Genomic DNA, 11,552 nt, shown 5'->3' on the forward strand with positions numbered 1-11,552 from the left:
CTGAGGACAAACGTCTGTTTCTACCCGACTCTAAGGACCGATTTACTGCCCCATTCTTTATACGTGCTGTATTTGTCTGTCTCTCGTCCTGATATAGTATAAGCATCCTGCATCAAAAATGGCAAAAATGATATTAGACTGTAATACGAAAGTACATAAGTCAGTCTTATTGCAGAAGGTAGGCTACAACTCATTTACTTCAAGATAAATAGATCTTTAGGGATAAAGTGTTGATTGAGGTATTTCAAAGCACTGTAATACTGATGATTACTTAAATTAAAATGTATTATATTTAAATGAAATGGGTTTCACTTGCATGACTATTTGTACAAGACTTACAATGTCAGTATACTTGAATGTAATGTAAATGTGATTTCATTTTAATCATTTCAAAGTGCTGATTTAAACATTTATCATTACCATTTTGGAAAAACATCAATCATTTGCAACCTTTTGCTGTCAATACGAAGTCAAAATATTGATGAAAAGTTTCAGATAGCAATCTAAAAATAGCATTAGCTGACAGTGATTGTTGTATCCTGCATTGTCCTTTTAAACATTGGCAACATTTGCAGCACCTACTGTACATCCCTGCACATTTTCAGTTATTAAAAGGTGATGAGTCCTCATCACCATTTCACATCCAACATTTGGGCTGCTTCCATGTCTGTGACCTCCTCCTCCAGCAGCCTCTGAACAAAGTCAATGGTGGGCGGGACTTCGCTCAATTGTCAGCCCTTTCCAAATGTCAGAGCGATGATCTCGAGTTCCCATTGGCTCCTGTCTGCAAACACGTCACAATCATGATTAGAATTGATGATCGGACGTTCTGATTTCATTGTCTAGCAAACGGGACTGGTGAAGAAATCTGCTGAATTTGAACGTCCGTCTGATTTTGACATCAGAAATGGTATGTAGGAAAGTGGTTTTACTTTTTCACTTCGGGAATACCCCGGCTGTTCTTGTTCGTGCCTGCTCGAGTGCAAGGTTTGCGAGAATGCTCATGCCAGGGTCGGGAAATCAGAGATTTGAAGGAAAAGTTTAGCTGCAGCTATCCATAGGGAAAGCTATGCTAAGGCTAGCTAACGTTAGCTGACTCAGATATGGCCGCCCGGGCCTGCAAGCTAAGCTGTTTGTACGGCCATTGTGGAGATGAATGCGGCGCTTACCCAGTTTGTTTACTGTCTGGCTCGCAGTCATAAAGTTACAGCATGTGCTTCCTGTGTGGGAATAGTGTTTCTGAGTCCCCATGCTGCTGTCTGGCTGGCATACTTATCTGACGTGAACACAATTTGTTCGCTAATTCTCTCAGTAATGTCTCCATATTGACTGTAGCCATGCGCAGTCAGCCTGCCAAAATAAACCTGCTGCTGGATGCCTATTGGTTGCACAACAATCCCGTATGTGACATTTCTGTCTTTATCAAAGCCTAGTAGGCTACTGCTGTTTTTCAAACTTAGTCGCCGAGTTTCCAGCTTTGTGATAGTAAAATAGTTTTTATTTTAACCGGGCTGGTTTCTCTTTTTCCTCCCTCATTTACTTTGTGTATAAACACAACACACATGTGTAACTCGTTTTCATAACAATGGACCCCGTTTATACATATGAAGCTACAAGTTAGCTCAAGCTTACTTTGACTGTCACCGGCTCGTCATTGTTTATACACACATGTATTACTATTAAGAATGTTACAACTAAATAATACTCACTTCTGCTTTGCTTGTTAAGTGTATCCTTTTCTATAAACAAGAACAATTTGCACAACAGCTACTTTGCACAATTCTAATTTCCCAATGTCTATATGTTTCTGTCGTATATATTTCTATATATTGCTGTTGTTTAGTGAAATTGTTTATTGTCTATTCTTTATTTTGTATTATGTAGATACTCTTGTGATAAGTGTCTGTTCTACTGTGAAAATGAAAACGTTTGCTGTTAATGATTAACTAATGTGTAATGCTTGACTTGACTACACTGCTGCTATGACAAAATAATGTCCCGATATGGGATGAATAAAGTATCTATCTAGCTGTCTTATATTCGTTAAGTGGCTTCACGAATTAGCTTGAAGCTCATAATCCATTGTTGTGTTGTTTTGCCACAGAGTAAGATATAACTCATTGTACCCTTTTACCCTTTAGTTTAAACCAAGCATTTAATACATAGTTGTATCTCTGTGGTTAATGCAAGGGAACACATTTCAGTGGCGTTCAATGATGCCTAGAACAATGGCAGGCACAACAACACATGATTGATACTAAACAGTGGCTTGTCTCAGTTTATTATACTTTGACTGACAGCCTGTTGTATGTTTTACAGCCTCATAATGCTTCATGCTTCTTTTTCAAAATGCTGTAATGTATATTATGACACAGTTTTGACTGTTTGTCTACAGTTTGATGAAACTGATAAAGATTCCTTATCGTCTATTATTTGTAGTACAGAAGCATGCTCATAGTGACATGGATAGAGTTATTAATTTGTCTTTTTATTTACACTTTTGGCGTTGTCTGTTTTGCTCTCTCCGCAGCCACATTACCCAGCAGTGTGTCAGGTACACTGAGGCACGATGAGTACAAACAAAGTTGTGCTTATCTAGAAACATGGAGGTTTTGCTGTGATCTGCATGGCTGCCCCATTCCCCTCCAGTAGCAGAATGGATGTGTGGTCACAGAGACGTGGCCTGCAGAATGTGAGTATATATCAAGGGTTGTATTCCGAAAAGAACTAGTATTATTTAAAATAATAACAACAATATCAACAATAACAACAGCTTGAAATCTGACATATTGAAAATAAATAAAGCATGCTGCTGCAGTTGTAATCGGAATACATTGATATTTTTAGGGAATATACTTATTTAAAAATGTAATAACATAATGAAAGATGTCATGAGGTTAACCACAATCTATCAGTGAGCTCATGTGAATGATTGTGTAACACAACGTTTTCTTTATCTTTTTGATTGTGTCTCAGATGAACCTGCGCTCAGTTTTTACGAATGAGCAGCAGAGGATCCTGGAACGTTACTATGATAACGGGATGACCAATCAGAGCAAGTCTTGCTTCCAGCTAATACTGCAGTGTGCTCAGGAGTCCAAACTGGACTTCAGCGTGGTCCGGGTAGGCCAATACAAAATATGCTTAAGTGTTTGTGAATGAGCATAAGGGGAGTAGAACACTTTGCTATCATTTTTAGGGGAAGTAATTGAGACAGCAAGTCTGTTCTCTGTGAGTTCCTCCTCTAATGCAGAGTCATGAATTATTATCATCGCTTTGCTGAATTAGTCCCTGTAGTGTATTGCAGAATGTTTTTTAAAGTGATGTTACTGAGCTGATTGCTCCGTCTTCTCCCCGCAGACATGGGTTGGCAACAAAAGACGTAAGCTGGCCTCCAAGGTGGAACAACATGAAGGCATGTCTCATTCCTTCTCCAGTCACGGACTCACTGGGGGATTACTCTCCAATCACTCATTAGCTGGAGGTTCACTGTCCAATCACGGCCTGGCTGGCGGGGTGCTGCTTCCTGCTGAACTGGCTGCGGCGCGCAACATCCAGAACCGCGTCCACCTTCTGCCTCCATCCTCATCCTTCCCTTCTTTCTCCTCGACATCATCCTCCCCTTCCTCTTCCTCTCCCCACAGCAACGGAAGCAACAACAACAACAACAACAACAATGACGTCATACTGACCGGGATTTACTCTCTAAACTCTGCCCCGCCTCCCAGGCCGAGACCCTCAGCCCCGCTATCTCAGTCAGACTCCGAACTTCCAGCAAACACATCCACCACCTCTCTGATCAGCCGGGCCCTTCAGAGCAGGAACAGCTCCACTTCCTCACCCCACCACTCCAAGCTAGTGTCGCTCACTCAAAACCTCCCCCTCCTCACGTCTGCCTCAGGGCCTTTAGTCTACACTGCAATCAGGAAGGGAGCGGTATCCCTTGTGGAGGCGGGGCTAAGTGCAGGAGCAGGGGTGGTACCTCACAGCTGGACCAGGCAGTACGGTGCAGCGCAAACCCCCCCCTGGTCCTCTTCCTCACAGTCCCAGCCTCAGCACAGACCTCACTCCAACCCCCAACCTCAACTTCAACCACCTGCCCCTCAGAAGACTCAGGTCTCCCCCCCAGTTCAAAACTGCGGCCCCTCCTCCGAACAGTCACCTCGTATCCAGCAGGTCTTCACCCTGTCAGAAATAAGCAAGGGAGACAAGCTCAAGCCGAGTCATGCGTCTGCCCCGAAAAGCCCGGAGAGTCATAGGCCGGCGCCCCACCCTCTGGACGCCAGTCCCAACTTCTCCATCGCCATGGAAACTGGATATGAAGAAGACGAGTGGCAAAGGGAAGAGGAGTTGGCAAACATGGCCGCTCAGACACACATCCACAGGGAGCGGACGCCAACCAGCCCGAGCGTGGCCGAAGTGTCAGTTGGGAGAGGAAGAAACACCCCCCCGATGACAAGCTCCAGACCCTCAGCGCTTCACGGCAGCTACTCCGTCACATCACAGACCTCACCTCCAAGGGAACCCAGCGCACAGGTAGGAGAGGTTCTGGTGAGGTTTCCTTCAAAACGACTTGAGAGGCTTACCCTGACTGTGACTGTCTCTGTGTGCAGACTTCAGTCGGTGTGTCTGCTGCCCCCTGGGTTATCAGCAACTCCAGAAAAAGAACAGTGAGTACTTTAAACAAAACATTTTGAATATGTAACTCAGGAAAAATATTTGAGAGGAATGGTTTTGAGTAGCATTGTAGAAAATATTTATTAGTAAACAGTGTATTACCTACAGTAGAGGGCGCTCTGCACTGCTAGCTTGGAGAAAGGGTTAGCAAATACTATTTCATCCACCCAAGTGTACACTATATTTCACATATTGCCACTGCTTTACTTTGCCGTCAGACAGCCCTATATCAATCTATGCTCCCCCGATAATTAGTTTTTGTGTTATTGTGTCAATATGGTGTTTTAAAAGTTACATTTTGCTAAAGTCACACAAAAATACATACCAGCAAGTCCTATGAGGTAAAAGTATATATTTTGTACACTTTAACTGATTCATAATTTTCACATGTTGGCCAATGTTTAGGTGGCTTAAATATATTTTCCTTCCACCTGCCCTTACAACGCAGTACATTACTGGTGGGACTGTCTATTTCTCCAAATCGCCATCAACTTTGGTTAAGAAACTGACAAGGGATTATACCTCATACAACCTGATTTCAAAACATCCTAACCATCTCTTTAAAGCACCAGGTGTTCTCTATGGTTATAACACACATACATTACTGTCTGTAAAGTGATATGGTAAAGTCTGCTTAACTTTAGTGTGAGTGTTAGTCTGTAGTTAAAGTTGATTTGTGTTTTCAGCTGCAGGATCGGACCCAGTTCAGCGATGGGGATCTCCTCCAACTGAAGCGCTACTGGGACCGAGGCATGACCAGCCTGGGCTCAGTGTGCAGGGAAAAGATCACCGCGGCTGCAAACCAACTCAATGTAGACACTGAAATAGTCAAGGTAAAGCAACTCAACAGGATTGGATTTGTTCTATTACCGGTGTTAAACAAATACAGAAACAATCTTTAAAAAGCGTAAGTTACATATCCTCAGTATCCTTGAAACTAAAGAGATGTCTTGTGGACTTAGCGAGCTGTGAGCCTTATTCACAATGTCTAGCCACTTGTCTATGACATTTAGTGAAAACAAGACCATTTGACTCATCTGAACTTTAGAGAGCTGAAAGAAAGCAGGAAAGAACTTTTGTAGGTCATAGAAGTTTTATGACTTACCTATGTAAAGTTGTATAAAAGTCACACAGGTATATATCAGCGCTACAGTAGGAATGCTGATGGACTAAATATAGCCTCTCAGTCCTGACACACACATGACCCGTGGGCGGCCATCTCACTTACTGGGGATATTATTGTTAGGAAGAAAACACTGACAGATAAACACATTTGCCCCCATCAAATTTATCTTCGTTGCAATCATTTTAACAACTGCAAATTTGGGTTAGGCTAAATGTGACACTATTTATTTTCTGACTTAAAACAAAACTTTATTTTGAAAAATTGTGCGTATTTTTGTTCAACGTCCATCCAACTTACCATGGTGTCTTTTGTGTTTTCCAATCGGCAGACATGGATCAGTAACAGACGGAGGAAGTACCGTCTGATGGGTATAGAGATCCCTCCACCTAAAGGGGGACCTGCTGTATTCTCCACCGGGAACGAGTCTCCCGTGAGCCCCGACGAGGTGGGCCTCAGAACGCCTGAACTCGGAGATGACTTGAACGACGAGGGATCATTCTGCCTGTCTGAAGGTCAGGCTGCTGATGCAATGCACACACACACACACACACACACACACACACACACACACACACACACACACACACACACACACACACACACACACACACACACACACACACACACACACACACACACACACACACACACACACACACACACACACACACACACACACACACACACACACACACACACACACACACACACACACACACACACACACACACACACACACACACACACACACACACACACACACATCCACCTGTGTCTGTAAAAACGGTGTGACTCAGCATTCATGTCATCTCCTGGCTTCTAGATGGAACCATCGACTCTCATCACAGAGAAGGAGATGATGGTATAGATCTGTCTGCTGCTGCTCCACTGGCCAATAATGTGGTAATTATTTTTTATTTGATGTTACAGTATAGCCTAGTTAATAATATACGTTTTTAGTTTAATGCAAGAAAACTACATCAACTTGGCATTACGTCACTTGCTTCATGGTTAGTATGAGCTTTATCTAGAGACAGCACTATTGCAGACTAAACACAGCAGCAATTGCAAACAAGGATACGTTTTGTTTTTTTGTTTTTCTCAAGAGTATGCTTTGTTACTTTGAGAAAACAAATTGTGGCATAATTCAGTTTATTACAGAAAAATACAATATGTCATGATTATTTGATTTAATCTTTGTTGCTTTTTCTAACAGAAGATCGAGGTAATGGAAGAGGATGAACATGACGATGATGATGATGATGGCGGTGATTTAGTGGCTTCAGACCTAGAGCAAATGCAGGGCCTGTTGGAATTCAAGGTGAAGACACACACAAGAATATGACAGATGTAGGGACGTGCACAGACATTTTGGGGGGTGGGAGCTCAAGTGGGAAAAAGGGCACTTCCCATAATTAAATATAGTTGCCATAGGCGGCGCGTGAGGCTCAGGTTTGGGAATGCTAAATCACTTTTTTTACCTGACGCTGCCCGCCTCCGGCGTCTATAGAAAAGAGATCAACTCAGTGAAAGCACCGCCTGCTGACCAATCAGAGCTCAGTGTGCGGAGTTTAAATCTATCAAGTCCTATTACAGGATAAAGGAAATACAGTTTAAACCGCTGTATGCAGAGAAGACGCCGACGTGTCGCACTTATCATTCATATCACATTCAATCAGATCATCGATCATATAATATCACAGCCTATATTATCTCCTTATCTGAGTCAGCTGAGCCGTATCTGGCCGTGCAACACTCACAGTGTCACATACTGTCTGCAGAAGTATTATTTTAAGCAACACATTAGGTTGACGAAACACTCAACTCGAATGTAATTAAAGTCAGATCCACTCGTGTCTTAGACGGGGCAGTGATATCATAAAACTGTTACGCTTTCAAACACTCTGTAGTTTATTTATGTTTTAACCAGTTGTTCTGTATTCACCTTGCAGGTGGCTTGTATCCTGGATTATTATGTTTAAGTCATGGATGACTAATATTAGACAAATATGAACTTTAAAGTTCATATTTGTCTAATATTAGTTTACTTTTCATTAATGAAGTATGACGCTGCGCTGTCAGTACACTTGTCCCTGTTTGTGATTGGTCAAATGTTGGTAACCCCACCCCTTTCACGTGAACGCGCTCTCGGCTGGTGAGAGAAGCCCTGGCTTGATTTACCGACTTGATATTAACCAGCGTCGAGATCTCGTTTGTTAGGGTTAGTTTAGATAACTCAAACATATCCAGGGTTTGAACTGGCTTCGTAGTACAGGGCACAGGTGGCTGCATAGCAGTGCTAATGTCAAAGACACAAACATTATACATTATATTTTTATTTTACCAGGATGCAGTGACACAAATATGTGGGAAGGCTTAGCCTTCCCTAGCCTACAGCACCCGCCGCCCCTGATAGTTGCACATCTCTGACTTACTGACCAATTATTTGAATACCCTCACACTCACGCAATTGTTTAATACTCAACAGAATTCTACAAAATAATCAGCTGACACAGAGACAATGGTCTTCTTTAGTATTCACAATGCACAAGAGCAGACAACAAACTAGTAAAATTAATAGTTATTAAATGAGCAGCCAACAATCAAAATTATGAAGTTACTGTTTAAGGACATTTCAGGCAAAAAGATCGTTTTTTCATGTATTTGTACATTTAGTTATTTTGGTCTATTTTGCTTCCATGTTTTCTTTCACTCTAATGGAAAGAAAAGTTCCAAAAAACACAAATAAATGGTGTTTGCTTTACTACCATGTCTGAATTCATCTATAGATTTAAAGCTAATCTGCATATTTAAACATAACATTTCAGGGGAAATAACTATCTGGGGAAGTTGTGAGGTGATATGTTTTTTGTTTTATACTTTTCTCCTGCAATGGTAACTGCATGCAAATTAGCGCATTTTAATTAAGATAAGAGATAAGATGGTTGACTACTTTATTACTAGTGTACTAGTTAATGCCTAATTTGTATATCAATGTGGCGATTGTGATGATGTTATTAGATACACATTTTACTGTATTCACCTGTAGTGTCTCCCCTTAAGTACAGTAGGCTAGATTAGCCTGAATGCCATGATAAATTGCCTTAGGTAAACCTTGAGCTAACTTATCCATTAGCTAGTAGCCTACCTTAGTTAACTATATTTGTTTTTGTCTTTTGGCTAATTAGTTGTAAACTCGAGGCACTGGCAGTTTAGTTATTTGTTCATCACCACCACTCACCTTCAGACAAGCCAAGAAAACATAACATGGGACTGTAAGGTGGGAGGTGCTGCTACCTATCTGTCTGAAGTGACTACCGAGACGTGGAGGGAGGGGAGAGAGAGCATCGGAACTTCACAGTCTAATCTCCTGTCCTGATATTTTTATTTTGTATTCAATCAATATATTTTTGGAAAGGGAAACAGCAGAAGGCTAGATATATATTCATTTATTGGAGAGAAAAAAAAGCACCCCATAAAAAGGGCACTTTCTCTGGAGGAAGAAAAAGGGCAGGGGCTCAAGCCCACTTTGATGTCTATGTGTGCACGTGCCTGGACAGATGAACCAAATAGGGCTGCACGATATTGGAAAAAACTGACATTGCGATATTTTCTTCCCCTGCGATATGAAAAAATACAGGAATTGAAGAAAAGACAGTTTTTTTTGTCCGCAAACCATCCTTTCTTGAACTTTAATGCTATACAATTGGTATTTTTTTAACAATATATAAGCGGATGAAGGATTTTAGTCACGGACTTCTGGATCTTAAGTTATCAGAGCAACAAGCTGAGCTAGCTCGGTTATCCTGCTGTGATCTGATCAAGAATGGTTGTGATTGTAACATGACGTTTGAGTTCATTTGCCTATTTAAAGGTGGGGTATGTCATTTATTTCAGAAACACTTTTTGTTATATTCCATGGAATCCGATAGCAATGAATACATGAAATGCTTTGACAATAAATACATAACAAAATGTCATCTGTGGAAGCCGTAGTACTGTAAAAAGCACGACCAATTATCTGAGCCGGCCCGGCTAAAATAACTGGATGGCCTACCTGCCTGTCAGCCTTCCATCTCGTGCACAAACTTATCTCGTGCCCTCATTGGTCATGTGTGCGTTCGTGTGTGTTGGAGGAGGGGCTCTGTAAGGAAGTCTGAAAGAAGGGGCAGATTTTTTTCCGGTTGTGTACTTTCAAATTCTAGCGCACTCGAGCTGGTTTCTCCAAAATTACATACCCCACCTTTAATATCGCACGTCCTAAAAAAGAAAAAATAATTGTATTTATTTTTTTAATTAAAAAAATTCAAATAATAATAATCGCACGTCCTGCGATGTCAATATCGCACATGCGCATAACGCGATTATCGTCACTACACGATATATCGTGCAGCGCTAGAACCAAACATAAACCAGTGGCTGCAAACCTTTCTTACACAGCATATTTCATTTGGATATTCAGCATTTTTGATTAAGTCATGTGTGATCATTTTTGGGTTTAAGAAGTAATATTTTGGCATGTATACAGTCCATTCAGAATGTTTCCAAAAACAGCGAGCTCTTTGCATTTTACCCCAACCAACTAACCAGTTTTGCAGGTGTTGGGTAGAGATGCATGCCAAAGAGAAAAGGCCACATCTGTTTGGAAGAGCAGCTCATTTTGAACACTAACAAAGATTTGGATAACTACAAAACAACTATGTCATGATGGCGTTTTTAACTTGAATCAGTGTTGGCACAGCCACAATAAATAAGGAATGTTAGTCTGATATTCATTTTTATGTGACAAGTAGAAATATTGTCATGTCTCAGATTAAGGGCAAACAACTGAATGATTACTTCTTGCCTTTGCTTTGCCTCCCCTGTTTCAGCATGAGGAAGTGCAGTTCTTAGAGATTGAGCTAGAGAACCAAAAACAAAGATACGACGATCTTGCAAGCTTCACTAAGAGCCTACTCAGCGCTGTGAGGAACAATGACCTGGAGAGACAGCAGGTACGTCCACACTCATGTTTACACACGGACATTATTCATTTAAACTTGAAGTAAATCCCACCGTTTTTATACATGATTAATCTAAAGTCTGCTCTGGTTTGTGTGTTTAGGAACTCATGGCCAGTCTACCTCAGCCTTCAGAACAGGACTGGGCCATGATGGTTGATCGAGGAGCGCAGCCTGCTGCTGAGTCAGCGGACGCATCCTCGAACCACAACGGCTCCCCGATGACCGGCGCGGGCAGAGTGGAGCCTCCACCCGAGATAGCGAAAGAAGAAGTCCCATCTTTCACCATAAAAAAAGACTATACAACGACTAAAGTTACTGAGCCCTCTGCATCAGAGGAGCGACTGCCGGAGGCGGTCACAGAACAAAAGTGACTATGTCATGTACATCAGCTCACATAGACTCATTCAGATGTTTCCACACTCCATGTAGAAGCTGGTTTCAGACTTTATGGCCCACACGGTCTCACATCTACAAAAACACGTGAATCCATGCTCCGCGCACAGTGCCTGTGGATCGACGCTTCACTACGACTGTTGGGCTAACAAATGCCTTTTTTAACGCATATCATTCGCCTTGCCCTGGGTCAGTCCAGGGAGAACAATAAAAAACCTCTAACTTATATGTGTGTCTACGTGTTTCAGTGAGAGAAGTGTCACTTTACTTATGTTATGATGTAGAAAACACAAGAATAACTTTCGCAAACATTAGAGGCTGAATTATTTTGTTGATAAATGTTGTGGGAGGGA

The 11,552-nt window shown here is 41.7% G+C and overlaps 1 protein-coding gene across 1 annotated transcript; it reads left to right on the forward strand.

Moving 5' to 3' along the window:
• The first annotated feature begins 777 nt into the window (after positions 1–777).
• On the forward strand, positions 778–11,425 carry hdx (highly divergent homeobox). Its single transcript, XM_034093392.2, has 11 exons — positions 778–910; positions 2,531–2,692; positions 2,977–3,123; positions 3,361–4,536; positions 4,614–4,670; positions 5,364–5,510; positions 6,132–6,315; positions 6,627–6,706; positions 7,020–7,124; positions 10,675–10,797; positions 10,908–11,425. Exons 2-11 carry the CDS (start codon positions 2,627–2,629, stop codon positions 11,175–11,177), a joined length of 2,355 nt encoding a protein of 784 aa, XP_033949283.1. The 5' UTR covers positions 778–910; positions 2,531–2,626; the 3' UTR covers positions 11,178–11,425.
• Positions 11,426–11,552: the final 127 nt, after the last annotated feature.

This window comes from Pseudochaenichthys georgianus, chromosome 10 (genome assembly GCF_902827115.2).
Source record: "Pseudochaenichthys georgianus chromosome 10, fPseGeo1.2, whole genome shotgun sequence".
Classification (NCBI taxonomy): Eukaryota; Metazoa; Chordata; class Actinopteri; order Perciformes; family Channichthyidae; genus Pseudochaenichthys; species Pseudochaenichthys georgianus.